At 45.7% G+C, this 24019-nt stretch overlaps 1 protein-coding gene across 6 annotated transcripts in view; it reads left to right on the top strand.

The window, feature by feature from the left end:
• SAMD4A (sterile alpha motif domain containing 4A) overlaps positions 1 to 14358 on the top strand; it is a 229323-nt gene extending 214965 nt beyond the window's left edge. For 4 of the 6 annotated variants that reach the window (XM_033187980.1, XM_033187983.1, XM_033187985.1 and 1 more), the window contains 2 exons: positions 5637 to 5720; positions 9945 to 14358. In XM_033187980.1, the coding sequence (XP_033043871.1) occupies positions 5637 to 5720; positions 9945 to 9973 (113 nt within the window). In that variant the 3' untranslated portion in view covers positions 9974 to 14358. The remainder of the gene's footprint in view (positions 1 to 5636; positions 5721 to 9944) is intronic. The other 2 variants (XM_033187982.1, XM_033187981.1) reach the window with 2 other exon arrangements.
• Positions 14359 to 24019: the final 9661 nt, after the last annotated feature.

The following is a 24019-nucleotide window of genomic DNA, read 5'->3' as shown; positions in this document are numbered from 1 at the left end:
GACATGCATAAAGGGCACGACAGGGCAGGGCCTGGCCAGGACCCAGGATCCCTCGCTGAAGGGGAAGGAGGCTGCAGAAGGTCCCTGCTTAAGGGCACAGGGTTGCGGTTCCCCAGCCCTTGCCAATCAAATGCTGGTTGTCAAGGCCACGGGTCACAGTAGTGACTTTTCCTTCCCCCCAAGGAGGCAGCCTCCTACCCAGGGACAACACCTCTGACCTCCAAGCAGGTCCCAACGAAGGCTCATCCTAGAGTCAGGGTCCTCATCCTGGATTCAGAGCCTCTTCTGCAGATGGGTCTTTCCACACGAAGCAGTGCAATCTGGTTCGCTATGGAGACTTCCCAGGGCTTGTGGCCAGGCGTTAAAACTAGACTACAAATATCATGTCAGGACAGCAAAAATCAGGAAGTCAGCAAGTGGCTTTCATCTGTACATGAACAGGAGTAATAGCGAACACAAAATGAAATTGAGATGTGTGACCAGCCCAAAAGTAAATACTCAGAAAACTGTTATCATACAATGAATGCAGTGTTTTCCTCCTAGCTGTTAGATGTCTTCAGAGAATCCATTGTAAACTGGGCAAATCTTGAAGACTACAATGCATTTGAAGGATGCTTTGATTCTGTAAACCTAAAATAACTCTACTGATGGGAGACTTTAAACGTCTCATACAGAGAAGACAGAGGGCTAGAACCCACCTCCAAGTTGCGGATCAGTTCATCGGTCACCTTGCTCGGGTTTACAGGACACTTCCCTTGCTCCTGGTTCTACACAATTCACGGGCACTTGGAGGCCCCTCAGGAGTGGTGTTTCATGCTATTCCCACATGGACAAGTTTTCTTATTTTTTTTTTCTTTTTGAGACAGAGTCTCACTCTGTCGCCTAGGCTGGAGTACAGTGGCGCGATCTCAGCTCACTGCAAACTCCACCTCCACACGGACAAGTTTTAGCTGTTTCCTGGGACCAGCCAGGAGAGCCTTCAGGTGGCTATTGCTGGTGATGAATAGGAAACACTACGAGGTGTAATACGCTCACCAGAAAACAAGTGTGGCGCCTGTGCAAATGGTCACGTTCCTCATGGAGGCAGGGTGTTTTCTCAACTAGATAATTGGTTTGGAAATTGCTTGGAGAGGGATCCTTTATTTTGGAAGCAATTAATTCCTGCTGACCCGGGCTTAGTTGTCCTTGGGATCCAGTCGGAGAGGATCCTGGAGTGGCTCTGGCTCAACACTAGGAGATCATGGAGGTTCTTTACCCCCTGGAGGGCCTAACAGAAAAGGGCAGGGAACCCCATAGCAGTCTTCAAAGGAAAACCTTCAGAAGGGTAGGCTGCACAGCCTTCTGGAAACCTCATCCTTCCCTTGCCCAAAGCCACATGCAAACTACCCTTGGTAGTGAACCAGCTGGATGTGAGCTGGGCCCAGTGGCGCCTCACATGGCAGCATTTCATGGTGTGACTTACCTGTTCACCACAGCAAACCTCCTGTAAGCACCAGCTCACAATTGGGATTCTTCTACCGTAAGCACTCGGCATATATCTGGGAGCACAGTGCTCCAGGCTGTTATTTTTCATTTCCTTCCAGAGAACTGCCTTTAGAAAGAATAGAGAGTTAGTTATTGGTGCACTGGGTCCATTAGGGAGTGGAAGGGGCTGCCATGCAGAGGCAGAAACCAGAACAGGGACCCACGTACAGTCCTGGATAAATATTTCCTCCATGTCTTCTAATAAATCAAGGCAGACATCCCTGTTCAGGACTGGCAGACAATGGGTAGGGAGATTGATAAATCAGTTCTGTCATAGCCAAGAACCCAGCTGGGCCTACAGCCTCCTCCCTCTGAGCATCAACTTGGGGCTAGATGGTACAATATCATCTTACACCATGTACCCATCACTTTTTGTGAAAGCTCTGGTCCCAGAGGACCTCCACAGGCACTGACCTTCTTCTGCAGGCTTAGGAATGTTAGGAGGCCACCAGAGAAAAGGTGTGTGCCCATAGCCAACTCAGGGATGCCATTCATTACTCATACCCTCCTGCCGCCCTCCATGGCCGTCTCTGCCATCCTCAGCTTGCCTGCTGCCCCGCCCCTCTGTTTGTTTCCCTGCCCGTGCCATTTCTTCCCCTTTTGTTACCATCCTCCCCCTTTCTTCTTAGTTCCCTTGTCTTCCTTTCTTCTTTACTCATCTCATCATAGTGGTCCAGGTCCCACTTCTCTGTCCCTTTTTGTCTTCCCTGCTTTCTCTCCTGCTAGCAGCCCTGCTCCTCAGAGAACCAGACTCCACACCTTTCTAGTTATCCAACAGAGTTGCCTCAGCTGTCATTGGCAAAATGGGAGTCTATAGATTTTTCCTGGAATGCCCCAGCCTGTTTCTTTTTCTAAAGTCCTAAAGAAATTGGCTCCTTACCCTCAGTGCCTTGGAGAAAGAGCATTGCAGAATTGTACCAAGGGTGCCACACATGAGACCCAGTAGGGATGGACAGTTACTGCCAAGGACAAGCCCTGTGGGCTCCTCAGGTGGGTGCTGCAGCAACACCTCATTAGGGATGGGTAGCGTTCTCTTCCGGAATCTTCTTGACCCTGGGCCTGAGCACAGGACTACTCCATACATGTGGGACTTCTGGAAAGATACAATTAATGTTTCAAGTCAGCCTAGACCTTGGGGATTCCAAAACTGGGGGTCCTTACTGAATCCTGCAATGGTCCTCAGAGATGCCATCTGAGCTGAAGAAACACGCCCCCTTTGGGAAACAGCAGAGGAGGCTCAGTTAAAACGGAGTCTTAACTTTTGCCTTCCTAGGACTCAGATCTCCATCTGCCTGGTCTGTGGCTGGTAGGGGCAGGGGCCTGGGATAAATGAGACGGGCCCTCAGGGTTAACAGGAGCCACAGCAAGGGTTGGCCTGGTGGTTTACGTTGGTCTGTAGGGCAAGAGCTGCCCGAGTGCCCCTCTGGGGCACCAAGCCCCATGCAGCTGAGGGTTCCTAGCCTGAGATGGAAGCTGTTTTCCACCCAACTGGTCTTTCTGTCTTATATGTGCGGCGAGATGGCATGGATCTGTTTTTATCAAATACACAATTAAAAAGTCACACTATTAGGAAACTCTGCAGTGTGAACATATGGGCTTCTCCCAAGACTTAGAATTTTTCAGAGCCACTCAGAGTGGTGGGGGTCACGGCTCCCCAGCGCCTGGAAGCAAAGAGCTGGGGAGAAGAAGCGAACACCCCCACTTCCCACCTAAAAGAGCAGCCATGAAGGTTTGGGGATTCTGGAGCGGAGAGCCCTGCGTTTCTCAGCCCCCTTTTTGGAACACGCAATCCCAGGCTTGGAAAATGGCATTTTGCTGCGTGTTGGCAAGAAATCCTGCAGCTGAAACACTTCTCTCCAAATGTCGAGCATCTTTATTTATCCAAATCTCTCCACAGTGTTTGTTTAAAGGGGAGCGCTGGAGAGTAAACTAAATCTTACAATGAGCATATGGATGGCTATAATTGCTGAGGTTTGTTTTTTTTCGTATTTGCTAACTCGCTATATATAAAATTGTGTTTCTATTTTATAGATTTCACACCCTGAAGACTGCTAATTTTTGCATGCATATGATTTTCACATGAATGGATGAAAATACTAAAATCTCTTCCCCCTGGAATTGTCTAATTGCCCCGACCCTACTCTAACAGCAACTAGTGGGTGGGGGCGGTGGAGACTCCTGCCATTCTCTGTGGCACCCCACTTCCCTGGAAGCTCAGTCAGCCTCCGTCTGCTCACGAATTGGCACGGTTGTCTTCCAAACCCATCGACGCCGGAACATGGGTCAGGAAGAACACAGTCAGCTCTCTGGTGCTTTCCATAGCATTCCATTTTGCCAGCCTTCTCTTTGCGATTTTTAAATAACGGAAGCAACATCTGCCTCTGAATTAGCTGACAATGGGAACACACATTGCAGAGATTATCTTAATGTATAGCAAATCAAGGAAAACAGAACTTTGGTTTAACCTTCAGCTTCCTATCCCACCAAGCCATCAACCTCGTTTCACTTCTCTTTCTCTCTCTGGCCCATGTGCTCCCTTGGTGGAGACATGAAGGAGCAGGCAAGTGGCCTGCAGTGGGACCCCAGGATGCTTTCCCCACTTGACAAGTAGAAGAGCTAAGGCCCTCAGCAGGGAACAGCTTCCCAGGCTCACGGAGGAAGGTGGTGGCAACACGGAGACGTCTCGGTCACCTGGAACACACCCCGCTCTGGACACCCCCTCTGGGACTTTTTTTCTGCCTCTCCCTGTAGGATTTTGCAATTCTTTTCAAACTAGTGTCACAAAATGTTTAAAAAAAAAAAAAAAAAAAAGGATTTCACAACTCTTAGCTGTCAGAGTTTCCTTCTACTTTCACTTTTTCTTCACTCAGTAGACACGTATGAGGCAGAAGGCCAGGGCCGGGCGCTGAGGGAGAGTCAGAGAGATAGGGAAGCATCATCACTGTCCGCAAGGCACTTCCAGATAGTTGAGGACATTTAAAGTCGCCACCGGATGAGGCCTGTGGAGGTGCTGACAGCAAGAGCTCCAGCAGGGGAGAGGGGGCGGCTCCCAGGGGCTGCCTCCTGCTCACAACAGGCGACACTGGAACCTGGGGAGATAGAGGGGAGATTGCGGTGAGAATGTGCACAGCACTGTCGGGCACTGGGAGCTGAGCCCCTACTGCCTGCACAGTGGGCGTCTCAGCCCTTGGTTCTAGAGGCCCTCAAGGCTGAGGGCGTTGACCGTCACCTGCAGTTGCTGTGGCAGGTGGCAGAGCCCGGCTCTGGAGTCAGAGGTGGCCTGGCCCCAGCTCCATGTGAACTGACTAACTGATGTGTGGCTTCACCTCTCCCAACCCCACTTGGGCTTGTTGGGCAGATTAAGGAGCCCACACACCTAAAGCCCCCCACGTGGTCTTGCACTCAGAAGAGGTGTGTGCCAGGCCCTGGATTTCCTCCCCCACTCTAGATGCGGGCCAGGCCCTGCTGTAGGCACAGAGGGCAGAGCTAAGTTCTGCTCCAATGAGGTGAGCACTTAGCGGGGTCAGGGGAGGGGGACAGTAGAAAGTGAGTACAAATATCAAATATGATAGCTGTGGGTGAAGGCTATGAAGAAAAATAAAGCATGGCAAAGGGATAGTGTGGGGGCATGGCTCATACAAGGAACAAAGTCCTTTCTGTGGAGATGATAGAGCCAGAAATGTGAAGGCAGGGAGAGCCATGGAAACCACTCCAGGGAACAGCGGTGCAAAGGCCCTGAGGTAGGAGGGGGCCTGGGGCAGAGTAGAGGAAGGAGAGAGCTGTGTAAGGGCACAGAGGTAGCAACGGCCTGGATCACACGGGGCCTTGCAGGATGGGAGGCCGCTGGAGGGTTCTGAGCAGAGGAAGCACAGACTGTGACATGACCAGCTATTTTTAGTCTCTGTTTTGTTTCAGGTTCCCAAGTTCACAGTGGACTGTGTTTAACAGACCTTAGAGGTTGGTTGAGCCCGAGTGGAGCCCCTTCCACGCCAGCGCTGACAGTCCCCAAGTCCTCCCGGGGAGGCACACCAGACCCTTCTTTTGCAGGTGGAACCAGGTAGCACCCTGCTTATCTCCTCCTTGTCGCCAACATAACCCTTTATCCCCTGCAGAATTCCAGCTTCCCGTGACTGAACCTGACATCAACAACAGGCTGGAGTCGTTGTGCCTCAGTATGACCGAACACGCCCTGGGAGGTGAGTGTGTTCTTCCTGCATGTCCCCATGTCCCTGTTACCACGTGCCTGGGAGAACTTCTGGCCATCTGCTGTCTACACTGTGGCAGGAGCTCAGGAGAACTGGGGGAGGACAAGGAGGGATAGGCAGGGGACAGGGAGAAAGAGTGGCCTTAGGGTACTATTGGACCCTTTTCCAGCAGCACCATGCCAAATGGCCAGTGCCCTGTTCCTCCTCCTTTTCTGGGAGGTGAGTCAGGGACCTGGAGATCAGAGCTGTCCCCAGAAGCTCCACCTCCCAGTGCACATGGGAATCACACCACAGCAATTGTCCCAGCCAAGTGCCAGGCCTGGAGGAGTCAGGGACACGAGACATGGCTTTTAGTGGGAATATCCCGTACCACACTGGGTGCTTCCCTTCTCTGCACTGTATCCCCCGGCCTGGTCCAAGCATAGCCCAGCTGCCCTAAAAATATAATTTTTGAAAAACAGAAAACCCAGCTTGTTTGTGTATCTCCCAGTTGCAAACAGCTTTCTTGACACCTGGAGCCCAAAGCAGGCTGAGGTGTCCTTTCCTGTGTGACAGGGACAGGTTGAGTTAGAGGGGCCTGCATGTCCACTGCCCAAGCCAGGAATGGGGGCTGTGCTGTGCGGGGCTGCAGCCCCACACGCAGCCCACAGAAGCAGCCGTGCTCCCGCATGTGTTTGTTTGGAAGCCATGCTTGGGAGCAGCCCTGGGAAGCCTTCACCTCCCTCCTGGTACTAAGAGGGCACCTTTCTCTGGGCCTGGATATTTACAATGCTTGGCAGGCAGAGGAGAGAAGAGATGCCTGCCATTTCCCGCCAGCTTCCTGGGAGGCTCTATGCCACAGAGACACCGAGAGGCCTCCTATGAGCCTTTCCAATAGCCCTATCCAGTCTACACACACTTACCCACCCAGAGAAGGGCTGTCTGCACACCTAGAGCCAAGATGTGCACCACCCCTGGCAGTGGTGAGGAAAAGACTGCCATCGTCTGCTGCTTCAGAGAGCCTTGTCCTCCAGACCTAAGGTTGTTAGATGTTTAGTCTCTGCAAACACAATCTTATCCTGAAACCAAATATGAAATAGATCAATGCTCTGCCTGGAGCAGAGTGGTGGGCCAAGACCACACCCACCTGACCTCCGTACCAGGGGGAGCTGAAGGCCTTCCAAGGGCATCACAGGGCTTCACCAAACAGATGGTGGGAAGACACAGCCCCTTCTATGACTTCCCCCAGGGCTCTATAAAGAGCCTCATTTGCAAACCACTGCTCTCTGCCTTGGCCATTCAGATCTCAGGAACATCACTGGGCCATCCCTGGCACCTCTGGCAGGAGGTGCCACCAGCTCATCTTTACCTCATAGAGGAGACTGGGTCAGCAGCCCCCTAATGAGTAATGGGAGACAACTCAAATGTCCGCCAAAGGATGAATATGGCTCAAGAAAATGTGTAGCCATACAGTGAAACAGCATTCAGCCTTTAAAAAGCAAACAAGTACCAGCCTATGCGACGCAGTGGATGAATCTTGACATGCTGAGTGAAACAAGCCAGGCATGAAAGACCACAAAGCATTATGATTCCATTTATGTGGGATGTCCAGGATAGACTAATCTACTGGGACAGAAAGTAGATGAGTGGTTGCCAGGGGCTGAAGGGAGGAGGATGAAAATATTCTGGAATTAGATAGTGGTGAGGGTTGCGCAGCTTTGCAAATGTACTAAAAACCACTGAATTGTGTACTTTCAAAGGGTGAAATTTATGATATGCAAATATCTCAATTAAAAGTAGTAATGAGAGTCTCCCTGGGACCAGAGTTAGGATGGCAGCTGGTGAGTGAGTCCCCTGAGCTGGCGCCTGCCAGAGTTCTGACATGGGGAGGGAAGTCCCTGTGCTCCCCTGCTCTACAGTGGCCAGTTGGGTGGGGGACTGACTCAGTCTTTCACTGGTTTTGACCAGAGAAAAAGGAGAACTGACCTTTTCTCCCAGGGCTTGATACATCTCAGACAATTGGCATTTTGGAAGCTCATATCAAACTGCTAAGTACCAACATTATCATCATTAGCAGCAAGAATCCTAATGCTCTTTATTAAAGGAAGGTTTTCATTGAAAAGACTTCATTTTTTTCAGTCTGTTCTATTTTTACAGAAAACCTCTCTGAACTGATGGGTTTTTTGCTAATGTTTTCATCTTGTTAATCTCCTAAGCCTTTTTATTGCTATGTTTTTTCCCAATAATCCCCTCTGGTGGGAAGCCTCGTAAGCAGTTTCCTGAGCAGAGAATGCAAATTAAGTTCAGGGTGGCCTAGTTGGGCACAGTGGCAGAGTGCCCTCCCAATATGACAGAGTCTCTCTCCTGGCCGACCCCTTCCAGATGCCAGGAAAGATGACCTTGCTGGAGACAGTATGCCAATGAATTAAGTCATTTTATGGGAAGAGGAATGGGCAGGGAGAGGAAAGCACAGTAAAAGAGGTTCGGATGCTTGCGACTCAGGGATGGAGGAAGAGAGGCTCACATCTGTTGGCCTCTAGGATTGGTGATCTGACACCACTGACACACGCAGGGACCATTGCTTCCTTTCTTTAAAATCTCCCCTAAAATCATACAGAACTTATATACAAGTACACTGGGTCTGTTTGGACTATTTCTTACAACTGCATGTGAACCTACAGTTATCTCCAAAGTTTTGACTGAAGAAGTGCTTCTCCTCCAGTGCCCCACTGGCAGAGTTGCCAGCCTGGCTGCATCCACGAGGAGGCCAGGAACCCCCTGTGGTGGCCTCAGCATGCCCCCTCTATCACTTGGGTCCTCCAGCTTTCCCTGGAACACACTGCCACTCCCTTCTCACACCCGAGTTCTGCCAAGCAGGGATGCTGCATCTGGTGGACCAGTTCTGTGATATTGGGGCTTGGACTGGGACATCAGCAAAGCCAGGGAGGCACCCCGCAGCCCTGTCTCACCCACATTTAGTGGTCACTGAATGCCGTTATTCCTACCCCCTGTGATGGCGAATCCATGCCTCTCTTTGCTCACTGGAAAAGACCCTTGTCAGTTCTGGCACAGACCATTATAGGGGCCTCTTAACTGGTCCACCACCTGCCATCAGCCTTATCCTTCTTCAAGCTATCTGATGCAACTACCAGAGAAACCATTCTAAAATTAAATCTGATTACCCTACTGCTTATAATTCCCCAACTACCTACCTCTAAGCTCTTGTTCATGGTATGTAAGACCCTATGGTCTGCTCCTGGGGACCCTCCTAGAACCCACGTGTAAGCAGATAGCCAAAAAAGGGCCGGGCAGGCCTCACACCTCTGATGGGCGTATCACCTGCCTTCTCTGTAGCTTGGGTTTTCCACTTCTCCAGAATGTAGATGTGGCAGATTCTGGGCAGCCTCAGCACTCTCCCACCTCCCTGAGACTGTTCAGTTCTAAGTGCCCACAACACCTACCTCAGACATCTCTGCCTTTGATCAGATTCTCGAGACAGAGAATCTGGATTTGTTTGGATCAGATGTATCCATCCTTCATGGTCTGCTCAGCTGTGGACAGGGTCACAGCTACCTTGTCCCCGTCTCTCATCAGAGACATGGGGTGAGAAGGAGAGGCTGCCAAAGAAAGGGATGTGAGCTAGACAGGTCCACCTGCGTGTCTGTTGCAGCCCTTGCCTGGCTCTTCACCTTCTCTCCTCTACTCCATTCCCTATCCTTCATCCTAAACCTCCAACGCACCCTCAGCTCCATCACTGGATGACCTACCATCCTGCCTATGTGTGCACCGCACGCCATCCCCACCCTCCTCCTTCTCCTGCCAGCACCAGCTACAAAAGTCACTTTGTATCTTTCTGAAACTCCTTGACTTCCCAGGCCAACTGTGCAGCCATCATTCCTTCCTCCATGTTCCTGCTATCTTGGATCATTACAGCAATGATCACATACAGCATTATTATCTGTCTACATGTCTGTGTCTACCCTCAAATATAAGTACTTGGGAGGTGAGGATTAGATATTTTCATGTTGGTTCTCGGGTTCAATATGGTTCCTGGCAAAAATAGCTATTTCCCAGATGTTGCGTGGGTGGGCATATAAATGCATGAACACATGAACATAGGAGCCCTTCTCTGCCCTCAGAGGCTGGGAGGCCCACCATGCATGGCGTTGGCATAGGTGGGCACGAACAGGATTGTTTTACTCACCTGTGCCCATTGTTTGCTGCTTTCTCTCCCAGACGGGGTTGACCGGACCTCCACAATCTAGAAGCTGAAGATGAGAGTGACCGCGCTGGCCGTGAAATCGACTGCTGCGGGTCCAGTGTCCGCCATCTTCAGGGTTGCACAGAATCGTCCAAGATACTTTGCAGCCTTTCTTTCCCCTGGTCCCTCTCCCGTTTTGATTTTGTGAGAGCGTAGGTCATCCTCGTAAACATATCAGTAGACCTGGGGTTGGTTATTTTGTCATTTGTTTCTGTCATGGGATGGTTTGGTGTGTGGGGTGGGGAGGGGTCTCTAGGGAATTATGAGACTGGGAGGGGGGTGGAGGGAATGCAGGTAGCTCCCTGGATGGAAAGGGGGCAGGGGAAAGAGTACTGCCATGAAAGAGATAGGAGACACACAAGAGGACGGCAGAAGCCCTGGCCCTGGGAGGCTTCTCGGAAGGCCTGGCTTCACAGGCAGGCCACAGAAGGATAGCATGGGCGTGTGCACCCAAAGCAAGATAGTGGCTTGCCTTTTATATTCAATCCAATCCTGATTAGATTTCCCTGAGGCCCCTGCTGGAAGCAGCCATAGGAGAGGGCCCATGGCAACGGGGGAAAGAAGGAAGAAATTCCCTCCAACAAAACTTCAGCTAAACTTTGATTTGTGTATTGTTTACATAATAATTTTAAAGGGTACATAATGTGTAAAGAGTTTGGATAGAACCTCTCTTCATACTATGGTTTTTGTAAAGGATCTGTTGTTGTTATGGATTCATTTTTTCCCTCTATTTTTATAAGAGCAGCAGAGTATCTTTTTAAAACGGCTGCTGAGCTCTGTTTCTTGGGAAGATGGATGCAGTCACGTAGGCCTGAGCTGTCCGTCTTTCACCATTAGGCGGGAGGAGCATGTGGGTGGACTTGAAGGACATGGATGTGGCCGGAATGAGCACAGCATTGGGTGAGCGCACAAGGATGAGGACATCATGTGATCAGTTATGGGTTTGCTCGCAGGGCACCCAGAGATTCTCAAAGAACCCTGCAGCCTCTTTCTGTGCTGGATTTGCGTGTCATGGAGAGGCCTCCCTCCCTTTCCTCCCCACCCATGGGGCATTATCCTGTCACTCCTAGCCTTGCCCCACACACACACAGGTGGGTACAAGTTCCGCTGGAGGAGAAGAGGCAAGGATGGACTTTTTCCCCTTGTGAGAGGTTTGATACCCAGATAATGAGCTCAAAACCTTTACATTAGGATTGCTTGTAGGAACTCGAGCCTGGAGGCTGCATCCACTTCACCCATCACTGCTGAGGAAAAGGAGGGAAGAAAGGCCAGCAACAGTGTACAGAGGGTCCGTCAGCAAGTGCCAGAGAGTGCATGCAGGGAGATGTTTGGCCCACACGGCGCAGCCCCGCCATCCTCGGTGGGCGATGAAAGATGTAGGAAAGGTTGATTTCACGATGGAAATGACAGTGCTATCCGCACAGTATGAATTAGGGATTTGCTGTGTTGGTTGATTTCTCCATCCACACAGAGGGGAGGGAAAAGACACTCGGTACTTGGTGGGAGATTGAGAAACTATGGTACCTACCACAAAGTAATAGCTCTGTCTATGAAGGGCAAGAACGGCTACATTTCAGAATTTGACGCAGTGGAGGGTATTAGAGGAAATCAAAGAGGAGTTGTGTGGAAAATCAGGTTGTGTAAATGAAGGTATGAATGCTCGGCCAGAGGCAAGATCAGGGAGATGGTACAAGGCCTGTTTGTTGCATGGGTGAGTCGGGTGCCTTTGTGTGTATGTGTGTGTGTGTGTGTGTGTATGTGAAGTCAGAGTTGAAATTCAGAAGATCAGACTATGGAAATCACTGTCCTTTTTTTTTTTTTTTTTTTTTAAGCTAATGAACTACATACAGACCTAAAAGGCCTTAATGAAATTTGAACAATTTTCTTCTACTTTCAAGATCAAAAACATACACCCAACTCAGTCTTGGATGCTGCCACCAGGTTTTTTAAGTCAATTTGAGTCTAAGAAGGTGAGAACAATGTAACCATAGAAAGCCTTTCATGAGCATAGAAGGCTTGAAGCCACAATTTCATGCATTGAATAAAAAAAAAAAAGTTTCAGACCTCTCCTTGGGTGACTAAGTTCTAAAGATGCAAATCCATGTGCAGAAAAAGATGGCATTTTTTAGTTGATTATTTTTAACCAAGTGCCATTAACATTCATTCCCCACATCCCTTTTCTAAACAATCTTAGTGTTACTTGGGAAATGTGTTGGGATGGATGATCACATGTAAGGCAGGAAGAATAGGTCAAAGGTTGAAGACCAAAGGTAAGACCAGAGGGTTTGCGAATGTGGGTTTGTAGGATACTGAGAAAGCGAATAAAGAGGAGAAAAAACCATGGTGTTACACATCTCGCTGAGAAAGGAAAGCATTCAGATCTGCTGCAAAAACACATATATCCATAAAGACTCATGTTATTCAGAAAACAGATTGTGAACACAATCACATTCGCATGAATCCTTTAAAAGGAAGAAGACCTTAAAGTATTTGCAAATCTGAATTTCTATTTATTCCTTCACTGAATATAGAAACAATGGTTATCTGATTATTAGAGATATTATTTTGGATATGTTACTTATTAACTTGCTATGGCTGGTAACCATGATAAAGTCTGTTATTAATAACAACATAATTCTTTTTTTAAAGAAGAAAAGCTTATTTTTCATTGACAGTGTATAGATTTATCTACTTAGTTGTGTTTTGCTATTAGTGTTTTAATTTTTTTTTTAAGTTGAGTGTTTGATAAATTTTAAGAGCCTGTCCCCACCTTGTTTTGAGTCCTGTGTTGACTACAGGTGTACAGCTCAATTTAAAAATCCTAAAGCAAAAGAATTCTATTTATAAAAGAATCAAACAGTTGCATGCATAAGGCTGTGAAGTCAGATATTTAGTAATAAAAGCAGCAGTGCCTTTTTTTGTATTTACCCATTGACCCCCACCAAATGCAACTGTTTTATATTAAGAAAATAGTAACAATTTTAAAATCTCAGAGTAAAATCTATTTCACTACATGTTTTCCCCCTTGTTCTGATTTAAGCAGTGTGTACTTGGCATCTCTACATTGTCCTAGGGACAGTGGTATTCTACAATATTGTTATCATGTATGATGTTTTATTGGTGCTTTTTATTCATAGTGGCTTCTTACCAGAAACAGTAGGAAGAAACACATGAACTGTGTACAAGACATGAAACATTGCTGCTGATATGTTGTTTTTTCACATGCTTTTGAGTTTTCACTTTTTAAACGAGAGCCAGCAAGCAAACTAGACGTGGTTGGGTCTGCCTGTCGGGGCAGCTCTTTGCACCGAGCTCTCAAATCCTGTGTATTGAGGGTTCCTTTTTGGTACTCAGGATTGGAGCTACAGCTGGGCCCCCCTCTCTCCCATTCATTTGAAGAGACACTGAGGGAAACAAGGGTTTCTTTTGAGGTGTCCTTGGCTGCCTTTTACGGGATGGGAGCCTTCTCCGGGTCTTTTGTTCTTCTGCACCTCTTGTAGCTACTGCCAGTGCAAGGTTGTAGATGTGTGTTCCCCAGGAGCCTGGGCTGGGGGGATGAGCTGGGCTGAATGCAAAGGCATGCAACCAGAAGGCGGGCAAGGGGACAAAAAGCAGGCCCGGTCTCATTGGTCCCTGGAGATGTCTATAGCAGTTAGCTCTATAGCAGTTAGCTCCAGGTTGGGCCTGGGGAAGCAGCCTGACCAAGGCGCTCGGGTGTGCCTGTTACAAGAACCTGCAGAAGGATAATTTGCACATGGAGCTGTGATAACACTAATGTTGATTTTTTTTTTTTTTTACAAGTCATCAGAGATGTTTGCAAAGTGAGTTTTATTTTTTTGTAATTCCTTTATCTTTACTTAAAGGTGAATGTGTATTCCTCTGGGAGGAATAGGAAGAAAACAGGAATGTTAATAATGTCGAACAGAAAACTTCCTCCCTTATTAATATATAATCCTCATGTATTTATGCCTAATGTAAGCTGACTTTTAAAAAGCTTTCTTTTGTTGCATGCCCTGTGCAGGCATCTGTATTGTACATGCATGCCTTTCGTCCTGTTTTCCTGTATAAAGTTAGTGAACAAAGAAATATTTTTGCCTAGTTCATGTTGCCAAGCAATGCATATTTTTTAAATTTGTCATATATGGAAAGAGCATGTTTGTTACATGTAAAAGCTTTACTGATATACAGATATACTAATGTTTGAAGATGCTGTTCTTTGCAAGTGTACAGTTTTCAAATGTTGTTACCAGTGAAACACCCTTGTGGTTTAAACTTGCTACAATGTATTTATTATTCATTTCCTCCCATGTAACTAAGAATCATGGCTATATTTCATATCAACGTTATATTGAAAGTGAAGGGAAATGATTAATACAAGGTTTTGTAACACTGGTGTGTGTCTGTTTTTTTTTTTAAACATTCATGATTGAATAGAAAATAAGAACCAAGGCCTGGTGCGGTGGCTCATGTCTATAATCCCAGCACTTTGGGAGGCCGAGGCAGGTTGGTCACTTGAGGTCAGGAGTTCGAGACCAGCCTGGCCAATATGGTGAAACCCCGTCTCTACTAAAAATACAAATAAAAATAAATAAAAAAATACAAAAAAAATTAGCCAGGCATGGTGGTGCACACCTGTAATCCCAGCTACTCGGGAGGCTGAGGCAGGAGAATCACTTGAACCCAGAAGGCAGAGGTTGAAGTGAGCCAAGATGGTGCCACTGTACTCGAGCCTGGGCAACAGAGGGAAATTCTGTCTCAAAAAAAAAAAACAATAAAAAGAAGAAGAAAAGAAGAACTGAGTCAAATAGCCCCCTCAAGGAAAAACCAGAATGGGATCTCTATTAACTATTCCTACACCTTGCCATTCTGCACATGCCACATCTTCAGCTATGAGCTTTTTTTTTTTTTTTTTAACAAAAATATGGAGAGAGGGGTTTATTTATGCAGTTTCATCTGTGCCCATAATAGCCAATAAATGTGTCACCAGACTTAGGGGCATGTTTCTAAATACAAACTCTAATTTTGCAGACATTGCTATTTATAGCTTGTTCCCCTCATTGCCTTTGAAATATTTCACACCTTAATCATGGCATCAAGAAACAGCAGCCTCTTTGGAGCTTACCTATCCATGACTTAAATCTCATTCTAGTATTTCTAATTCCTGTATAATATGTATTCTAACTATTGTGTCAGTTAAGCATATGAGTGGAGAGATGCACCTGGTTTTGAATTCTGGCTCAAGCATTCTCTAGCTGTGTGATCTTAGACAAGTTACTTGATGTCTCTGAGCCTTGGGTTTGTTTTTTGGCTTATGATATTCAAAGTTTATATAACTAAACCTCTAATAAAAGGTGAAAACAAAAACCATATTAATAGAGAGGTTACTGCCACCTAACAACCCCAGAGTTCTGAGAGGTAGCCACAGCTTGACATTATGACAGTGACCACACAGTGACTGCCTTTTCATCAGGCTCAGCTGCTCAACTGACATGTAAAATTGAAATTGGTCCCTGGAAACAAAATTTCTCACAGGCTGAGATGTAAAATGTAATTCCTCGCAAAGTTGAATCCTTGTAACCCAGATGAGCTATATCTCAGTATGACTGCAGTATTATAAAGGAAGGAGAGATAAGTGTGCAAGGGAAAATGTGAGCCTCACTTTGAAATGTGTGGAATGAGGGTAAATGTAAGAGTTGTGAGATTAAAGGAGAGGGACCAGGAAGAGCTCAGCATGGTGTCTGAAGTGGGGTTGCTTAGCGATTTTTATCAGCAAAGCTGTAGCTCTTTGCCAGTGATCTTTGTTGTAGAATGTTCATTCCTGGAGAAAACATTACCCACACAGTAAAGCAGTTGGGATGCCCCTCAACAGCCCCATTCCAAAAGGAGATTTAATGCCACTTGTTAGAGGGGAACGAACATGTATATAGCACAATGGTTTGGAAGAGACTGCAGGGGGTTTAAGCCAGGAGTCCAGAGCTGGGTCTTATCCACGCATACTACAAGTGCTAACACAGACAGGAGCTGAAGAGACAACACAAGCCAGGAATTCCAATTCTCATGAAAGTTTCTTGTTCCCTTGGACAGTCACTACATCTATCACTGGCCCTGACTCATAATCAGCCCAAGACCTTCTGTCCCCAATGGTTGTAGGGAAGGTTGGGGGATAGCACCTTCATCAGTGAAAATGTCATCCATAACCAGCACTTAATCCTTCTCTAGGAAAATATGGAGCCTTTAGGGCGGCTCTGGCCCACCCAGGAGCACCACTGTGGCAGCCCACACTTTGCCATTTTCCCCCACAGTGCACCCCAGCACCGATCTCACAGATGTCATTCCACAGGCTTCTATAAGCACTTTCACGTTTGCTATTTTCCATCCGCACTTAACACTTGAAAGCCACCCCTTCTCTGGGCCCTTCAGCCTCTGGACCCTTAGCAGTAGCTCTAGGTCCTCCTAGCTTACCCAGTGAGTCTCAAACCATCTGTGAATTCCAGTTGTGATACTGGTTGTTTTTTTTTCCAATTTACATAGTCCAATTCTTTTGTAAAATACAATAAAAATAAACCCCCTCCCCTACTATCTTATTTAACAGACAAAAGTATTTTGTCCAATTGCTATAAAGTAGCTTTATTCTGACTCCCTAAGTTCTGAGGTCAACCTGCAAAATTCAGTGTGGGAGATTGCTCTCAGGATGAGATGATGGAAATCTTGATGCCAACGTACCCCTAACCAGGCCAAGAATGCCCTCAATACAATAGAGAGGGACCCATCAGGTCAGAGGGGTGCCTCAAAGTTGGCCCAAGAATGGTGACTGATTTCTTCACTCATCATTTCTAAAAGCTGAAAGCAACATAGTTGGGAAAAGGGACATGGGGAAGGAAGAGGAAGGTCCGGGAGGTAATAGGACTGGTGGTGGGAGGTTAGAGCCTGAACTGAAAGTCTTTGGAAATGGGTCAATCATTAGAGGTGGTTTCCAGAGCCACCCTGAGACTGTGGCCTTTAGACATCCCACTATCAGTTTCTGGCTGGATTAAGAACAGAGAATTACTATGTGTGTGTGTATGTGTGTGTGTGTGTGTGTGTGTGTACACATTTGGGAGACATGACTGGGAAACTGGGAAACTTTGGCAAAACTTAAGCATGACATCTCAGTCATCACTGAGGAACCCGGAGCCCCACTGGAGCAAATGATTATTCACAGTACACAGTGTCCTCCCAAACTTCAACCCAGCCCACTGGCTTCCCACAACCTGCCTTGACCATGGGGCTCTTGTCCACAGACATTGACTTCTCTGTGATGTAAACCTGGCAATTCAGTGTCCAAGAATTTCCTCCATGGAATATTTTTGACTCTTAAGTGGTTTCTACCTCAATTTTTGAAACCAACAGAGAAACATTCTGGCAACCTTATAAAGCTTGTGCTTTATAAAATATCCCTTTTTGTTTATGTTTGACTTGGAGTGCATGTTTTTAAATAGTGTGTTGCACAGTTTTTTGAGGTTTTGTTTTTTAAGTCTAATCCAGGAGAAACAAAATTGGAGCTTTGGTGAGTGAAATGGTCCTACCAGAGCTGTTGGAACTCGGGACTGCCAAAAGGCTCCAGTTAAATCTTCCTGTGGGAACCACAGCCAGGCCTGGGTGTCCCTCGGCTTTCTCCAGTGTCCTTGGGACATATTTCTGGTTGTCCATGTCAGAAAAATTTTTTGACAGGGTCTCTGTCACCCAGGCTGGAGTGCAGTGGCACAATCACAGCTCACTATAGCCTCAGTCTCCCCAGGCTCAGGTGATCCTCCCGCCTCAGCCTCCTGAGTAGCTTGGACTACAAGCACGCACCATTACACCTGGCTAAATTTTTTATTTTTTGTAGAGACGAGGTTTTGCCATGTTGCCCAGGTTGGTCTCCAACTCTTGAGCTCAAGAGAGCCCCCCACCTCAGCTTTTCAAAGTGCTGGGATTACAGGTGTAAGTCACCACATCAAGCCCCGTAAAACAGCCTCAGTTCAGTGAGGTCAGGAGAACCTACAAACCCAAATCAAATCTGTCCAACTGGACCTCAATAATTTGCTTTCTGTTATATTTATCCCAGATCTCTTCACTGAGAAGAGGCTAAACATTGATTTCCTATGATTGTTACTCATCCAAGATGGATGAGTATAAAGACAGCAAATTTTGGATGAGAGAAAATGCATATGTGATGAATCATTCCCCTCCATCCATTGTCAGTTGTGCCAATCCAGTTTCAGGGCAGTTAGCACATTCTACATACTTTCTCTTGTTCCTGTGCTCTGGGGTCTGGACTACTTCATCTTTTAGCCATTTTGCTCTTGTAAGACACAGAATCCAAGCCCTCATTCACCTGAAGTTCACTGAGTTTACCCAGTGTGTGCCTTTTTAAGAGAAAAAAAGAGACGAGGGTCTATGTTCCCAGGCTGGTCTTGAACTCCCAGGCTCAAGCAATCCTCCTGGTTTAGCCTCCTGAGTAGCTGGGATTACAGGAGTGAGCCATCACACCTGACCAGATGTGCATCTTAAGTGTTTATATCCAACCCATCCTCCAAAAACACAAAAATTTAAGGGGATAGGCTGTCTTCCTTGTACACAGGGCTTGATGAGGACAATCAACTAATCCAGTTGATTGATGAGTGCTAATCAACTGGATGTCTAGAAATAGAAGATACCTTGCAGGACACAAGCACCAATTTCCTTCTGCAAATGGAAGGTGAAGTTCAGAGTTACAGTGAGGCATCTTCCCTATGGCCCACTTGAGAAACCATGAGATGCCCCCGCAGGCCCCTGGGGCCCTTTCAGTCTCTTAGCCTGAATGATATGACCCCAGGAGTAAGCATGCCTAGAAGAAGGCAGGAGGGAGAATAAAGCCTGCTACGCTCCTCCCCAGGCAGGAGGTGGACACCCCCCACAGTGGGCAGGGCTCTGCCCTGGTTCTCGGGTTCCCTGGGGAAGCCGCGTCGCCCATGGCTCACTGCCTGGAAGGTAGACACCACCCAAGCCACCCAGGTCCTTCGGAAGAAAGGAAGCAACACCAGAAGGACTAAAAGCAGGAATTCCTGGAGAGGGCCTCAGGGAGAGTCCAGATTTGGGGCAAGAAAGAACATGTGAATTGGAAGAACTGAAATAAGTAAATACCCAGCTGGAATTCTGAATGCAGAGAATGTAGAGTTGGAGGTGTTGGGTGGGTAGAAGTGGGGACTGGGGATGGAGGCAGGGCCGGTACTAAAGGGCCATGGCAAAAAGTATAGGCTGTCCCTGAAGGACAATAGCTGTGCTGCTGGCAAGTGGCATCATCAGCTGGAAGGGTTTTTGTTGTCTTGTGGAAGAGAAGGGCATAAGTGAACAGTCTCCCTTCTGTCCCATGTCCCAGTCACTCAGTTTCCCTCACTGGAGGCCCCCAGTGTAGGCTTCCTGTGTACCCGCCAAGAGATGTTCTCTCCATGTGCAAACATGGATCTATATTTTGTTCCTCCTCTGTACACACACAAGAGCATACCACACACACTGTTCATCATGGTGTGGCATTTTTCTTTTTTCACTAAATCAGTTTTGGAGACCATTCTATATTAGTTGACGGTGACACAGTGTTCCATGCTGTGGAGGAAGAGAACTCCTTTAACCAGCTCTTTGCTGATGGACACTCAGGTTTCCTTTACCCTATTACAGACAAGGCTCTGATGAATAAATTATGTGTGTGCCATGCAAGGGTTCCCACTGTGAGAAAGCAGGATTGCTGGATTAAAAGCGATTATATCAGCCAGGGTTCTCTGTAGAAACAGAACCAGTCCCAGGGACGGGGAGAAGGGAGAGGGAGGGGGAGAGATACTTATTTTAAGGAAAGACCCAATTGTGAGGGCTGGGAGTTTGAAATTTGTACAACAGGCTGGAAACTCAGCCAGGAGTTGATGTTTCAGCCTTGAGATAGAACTTCCTTCAGAAACGTCAGTTCTTGGTCTTAAAGCCTTTAACTGATTGGATGAGGCCCACCTAGGTTATCAAGGGTAATCTCCTTAATGTCAAATGGTTGTGGATATTAATCAGATCTACAAAATACCTTCACAGCAACGTCAATTAGTGTGTGATTAAATAACAGTATTATAGCCCAGCCAAGGTGATGCATGTAACTAACCATCACAAGTATCATTGGTCATCCTGCTAGTTATTGCCAAGTCATCTTCCATAGATTTATCCTTCCAGCAGCAATTGGTGAGAGTGCTTTATTTCCTATACTTTCAGCAATTCATAAACCAAACTTTTGTATATTCTCCAATCTAAGACATGAAAAAATGTTATCAGCACCCTTTATTTCTCAAATTGAGTTTGAGCATTTTTATATGCTTAATAGTCTTTTATATTTTCCTTTGAACTAAGTGTTCATATATTGGCCCATTTTATCATTGAGCTGTGGGTCCCCTTCTTATTTTTGTAGCCGCTCTTTGTATATTGTAGAAACTGATCTTTGGTCTGTGATATGAGTTACAAATATTTTTCCCAGCTGGTCTTTTGTCATAAGGAACTTATTTTTATTTTTATGTGGTTGAATTTCTTCATCTTTTATGTCTTCTGGATTTCAAATCATATTTTAAAAGACCCTTTCCACTTTGAGATAGCTATATTTTCCACTAGTACTTTCATGGATTCATTTTATATTTATATATATTTGAACCATTTTTAGTATAAAATATGAGGTTTGGAACCAATTGTATTTCTATGTAAAAGTGGGTACCCAGTTGTGCCTACACTATTTATTGACTAATATATTTTTCCTCCAATGATCTGATATGCCACCCGTTTAACACAGCAACTTCCTCTATGTATTTAGATCTATCTCTGCACTTCCTATTTTTCTTTTCGTCAACACATTTGTCTATTCGTGTACTAGCACTCCCACTATTTTAATTATTAATTTTAAATTTTGGGTTAATATCTAACAGGGAGATTTATATTTTGGAAAGGTCACTCTGACTGCATTTTGGGAAATGGATTAGAGGAGAGCCCAAGTGCAGGAGTGAGGATGCCCCAGGGGACAGATGATCCAGACAGTTCACAAGCTTGAGGATGTGGCAGCAGGGACAGAGAGAACAAGACAGATCTGTGAGATTCATAAGATGTAGACTCTCCTAGTCAACATAGTATTGGAGGTTCTGGCCAGGGCAATCAGGCAAGAGAAAGAAATAAAGGGCATCTAAATAGGAAGAGAGGAAATCAGACTATCCCTGTTTGTAGATGACATGATCCTGTATCTAGAAAACCTCATTGTCTCAGCCCAAAAGCTTCTTAAACTGATAAGCAACTTTATCAAAGTCTTGGGATACAAAAGTCAATGTGCAAAACCCACTAGCATTCCTATTCACCAACAACAGTCAAGATGAGAGCCAAATCACAGATAAACTCCCATTCACAACTGCCAGAAAAAGAACACCTAGGAATACAGATAACTAGGGAGGTGAAAGATCTCTACAAGGAGAACTATAAACCACTGCTCAAAGAAATCAGAGATGATACAAACAAAAGCATTCCATACTCATAGATAGGAAGAATCAATATGGGTAAAATGACCACACTGCTCAAAGCAATTTATAGATTCAATGTTATTCCCATTAAACTACCACTGACATTCTTTACAGAACTATAGAAAACTATTTTAAAACATATGGAACCAAAATAGCCAAGACAATCGTAAGCAAACATAACAAAGCTGAAGACATCGCATTACCCAACTTCAAACTATTCTACAGGGATACAGTAATCAAAACAGCATGGTACTGGTACAAGAACAGACACAAAGACCAATGGAACAGAATAGAGAACCCAGAAATAAGACCACACACCTACAACTATCTGATGTTTGACAAACCTGACAAAACAAGCAATGGGGAAAGGATTCTCTATTCAATAAATGGTGCTAGGATAACTGGCTAGCCATATGCAGGTTGAAACTGGACCCCTTCTTTATACCACATACAAAAATGAACTCCGGATGGATTAAATACAAAAATGAACTCCGGATGGATTAAAGACTTAAATGTAAAACCCAAAACTATAAAAACCCTGGAAGACAACATATGCAATACCACTCAGGACATAGGCACAGGAAAAACTTTCATGGCAAAGATGCCAAAAGCAACTGCAACAAAAGCAAAAATTACCAAATGGGATCAAATTAAACTAAAGAACTTCTGCATGGCAAAAGAAACTATCAGAGTAAACAGACAACCTACAGAATGGGAGAAAATTTCTGCAAATTCTGCATCTGACAAAAGTCTAATATCCAGCATCTGTAAGGAACTTAAACAAATTTACAAGAAAAAAAAAACCATTAAAAAATGGGCAAAGGACATGAATAGACACGTCTCAAAAGAAGACATACTATGTGACCAATAAACATATGGAAAAAAGCTCAACATCACTGATCATTACAGAAATGCCAATCAAAACCACAATGAGATACCATCTCACACCAATCAAAATAGTTATTAAAAAATCAAAAATAACAAATGCTGGTGAGGTAGTGGAGAAAAAGGAGCACTGTTGATGGGGGTGTAAATTAGTTCAACCATTGTGGAACACAGTGTGGCAGTTCCTCAAAACCTAAAGACAGAAATACCATTCAACCCAGCAATTCCATTACTGGGTATATCCCCAAAAGAATATAAATTGCTCTATCACAAAGACACAATCACGTGAAAGTTCATTGCAACACTATTCACAATAGTAAATATGTGGAATCAACCTAAATGTCCATTAATGATAGACTGGAAAAAGAAAAAATAGTACATACACACCGTGGAATACTATGCAGCCATAAAAAAGAACAAGATCATGTCTTTTGCAGGAACATGGAGCTGAAGGCCATTAACTTTGGCAAACTAATGCAGGAACAGAAAACCAAATACTACATGTTCTCACTTATAAGTGGGAGCTAAATGATGAGAACACATGGACACCTAGAGGGGAACAACACACACTAGGGCCTATTGGAGGGTGGAGGGTAGGAGGAGGAAGAGGATCAGGAAAAATAACTAATGGGTACTAGGCTTAACAACTTGATAATGAAATAATCTGTTTAACAAATCCCCATGACACACAATTACCTATGTAACACACCTACACATGTACCCCTAAACTTAAAAGTTAAAAAATACAATGGACTTTGGGGACTCAGGGGAAAGGGTGGGAGGGCGGTGAGGGATAAAATGCTACAAATTAAATTCAGTGTATACTGCTCGGATGATGGGTGCACCAGAATCTCACAAATCACCACTAAAGAACTTACTCATGTAACCAAACACCACCTGTTCCCCAAAATCTATGGAAACCAAAAATTTAAAAAATAATACAGCCAGATATCAACAAGGAAAAAAAAGACATAGCCTCATTGTGCTTGATGACGGATCAGACCTGGGCTGTAGGGGAGAAACTAATGAGTCCAAGATGCCTCCCAAAGTGTCTTGCTTGGCCAGCTGAGGTGCTGGGGAAGGATTGGGCTAGGGGTAAGGGCATGAAATTCATTATGTTACATAGCCCACCTCCTCATCCAGACTAAACACTGTTTTGCTAAGCTGATACATTTGTTGCTAATTTGTTGTTAGATTACCCCCCACTTTGCAGATGGAAAAACTGAGGCTCAGAGATGTTAAGCAACTTGTCCAAGATCACAGAATTGTTATGGAATGAGGCTCCACAACAAGACTCAAACCCAGGTCTGTCTACCCTAAATATTGCTAGGAGATGACAATGGCCGGTTGTCTTAGGCTCTGGAGACCCCATATGAGCACACACAGCAAGGAGACTGTGATGAACCTCCAGGCTTTCCCTTTCCAACATCTGTTGCAGCCTGAGACACGAGGTTACTTGTAGGCAGCAGAATTCTGCAAAATGACCATCTTGAGATATTTGTTTAAACATAGCCCCTAATTGAAAGAGAAGAGCCGACGTGGCTATGGTTCTCAACCTGACTCCATATGGGAATCACCTGGGGAGCTTTACCAACTACTGATACCTGGGGTCCATCCCGAGAGACTCTGACTTAGTTGTTCTG

The sequence above is a fragment of the Trachypithecus francoisi genome, unplaced genomic scaffold, assembly GCF_009764315.1.
Source record: "Trachypithecus francoisi isolate TF-2019V2 unplaced genomic scaffold, Tfra_2.0 Lachesis_group3, whole genome shotgun sequence".
Taxonomy (NCBI): Eukaryota; Metazoa; Chordata; class Mammalia; order Primates; family Cercopithecidae; genus Trachypithecus; species Trachypithecus francoisi.
Note: the sequence above shows the minus strand (reverse complement) of the source record. Positions and strands in the feature narration are given on the sequence as shown.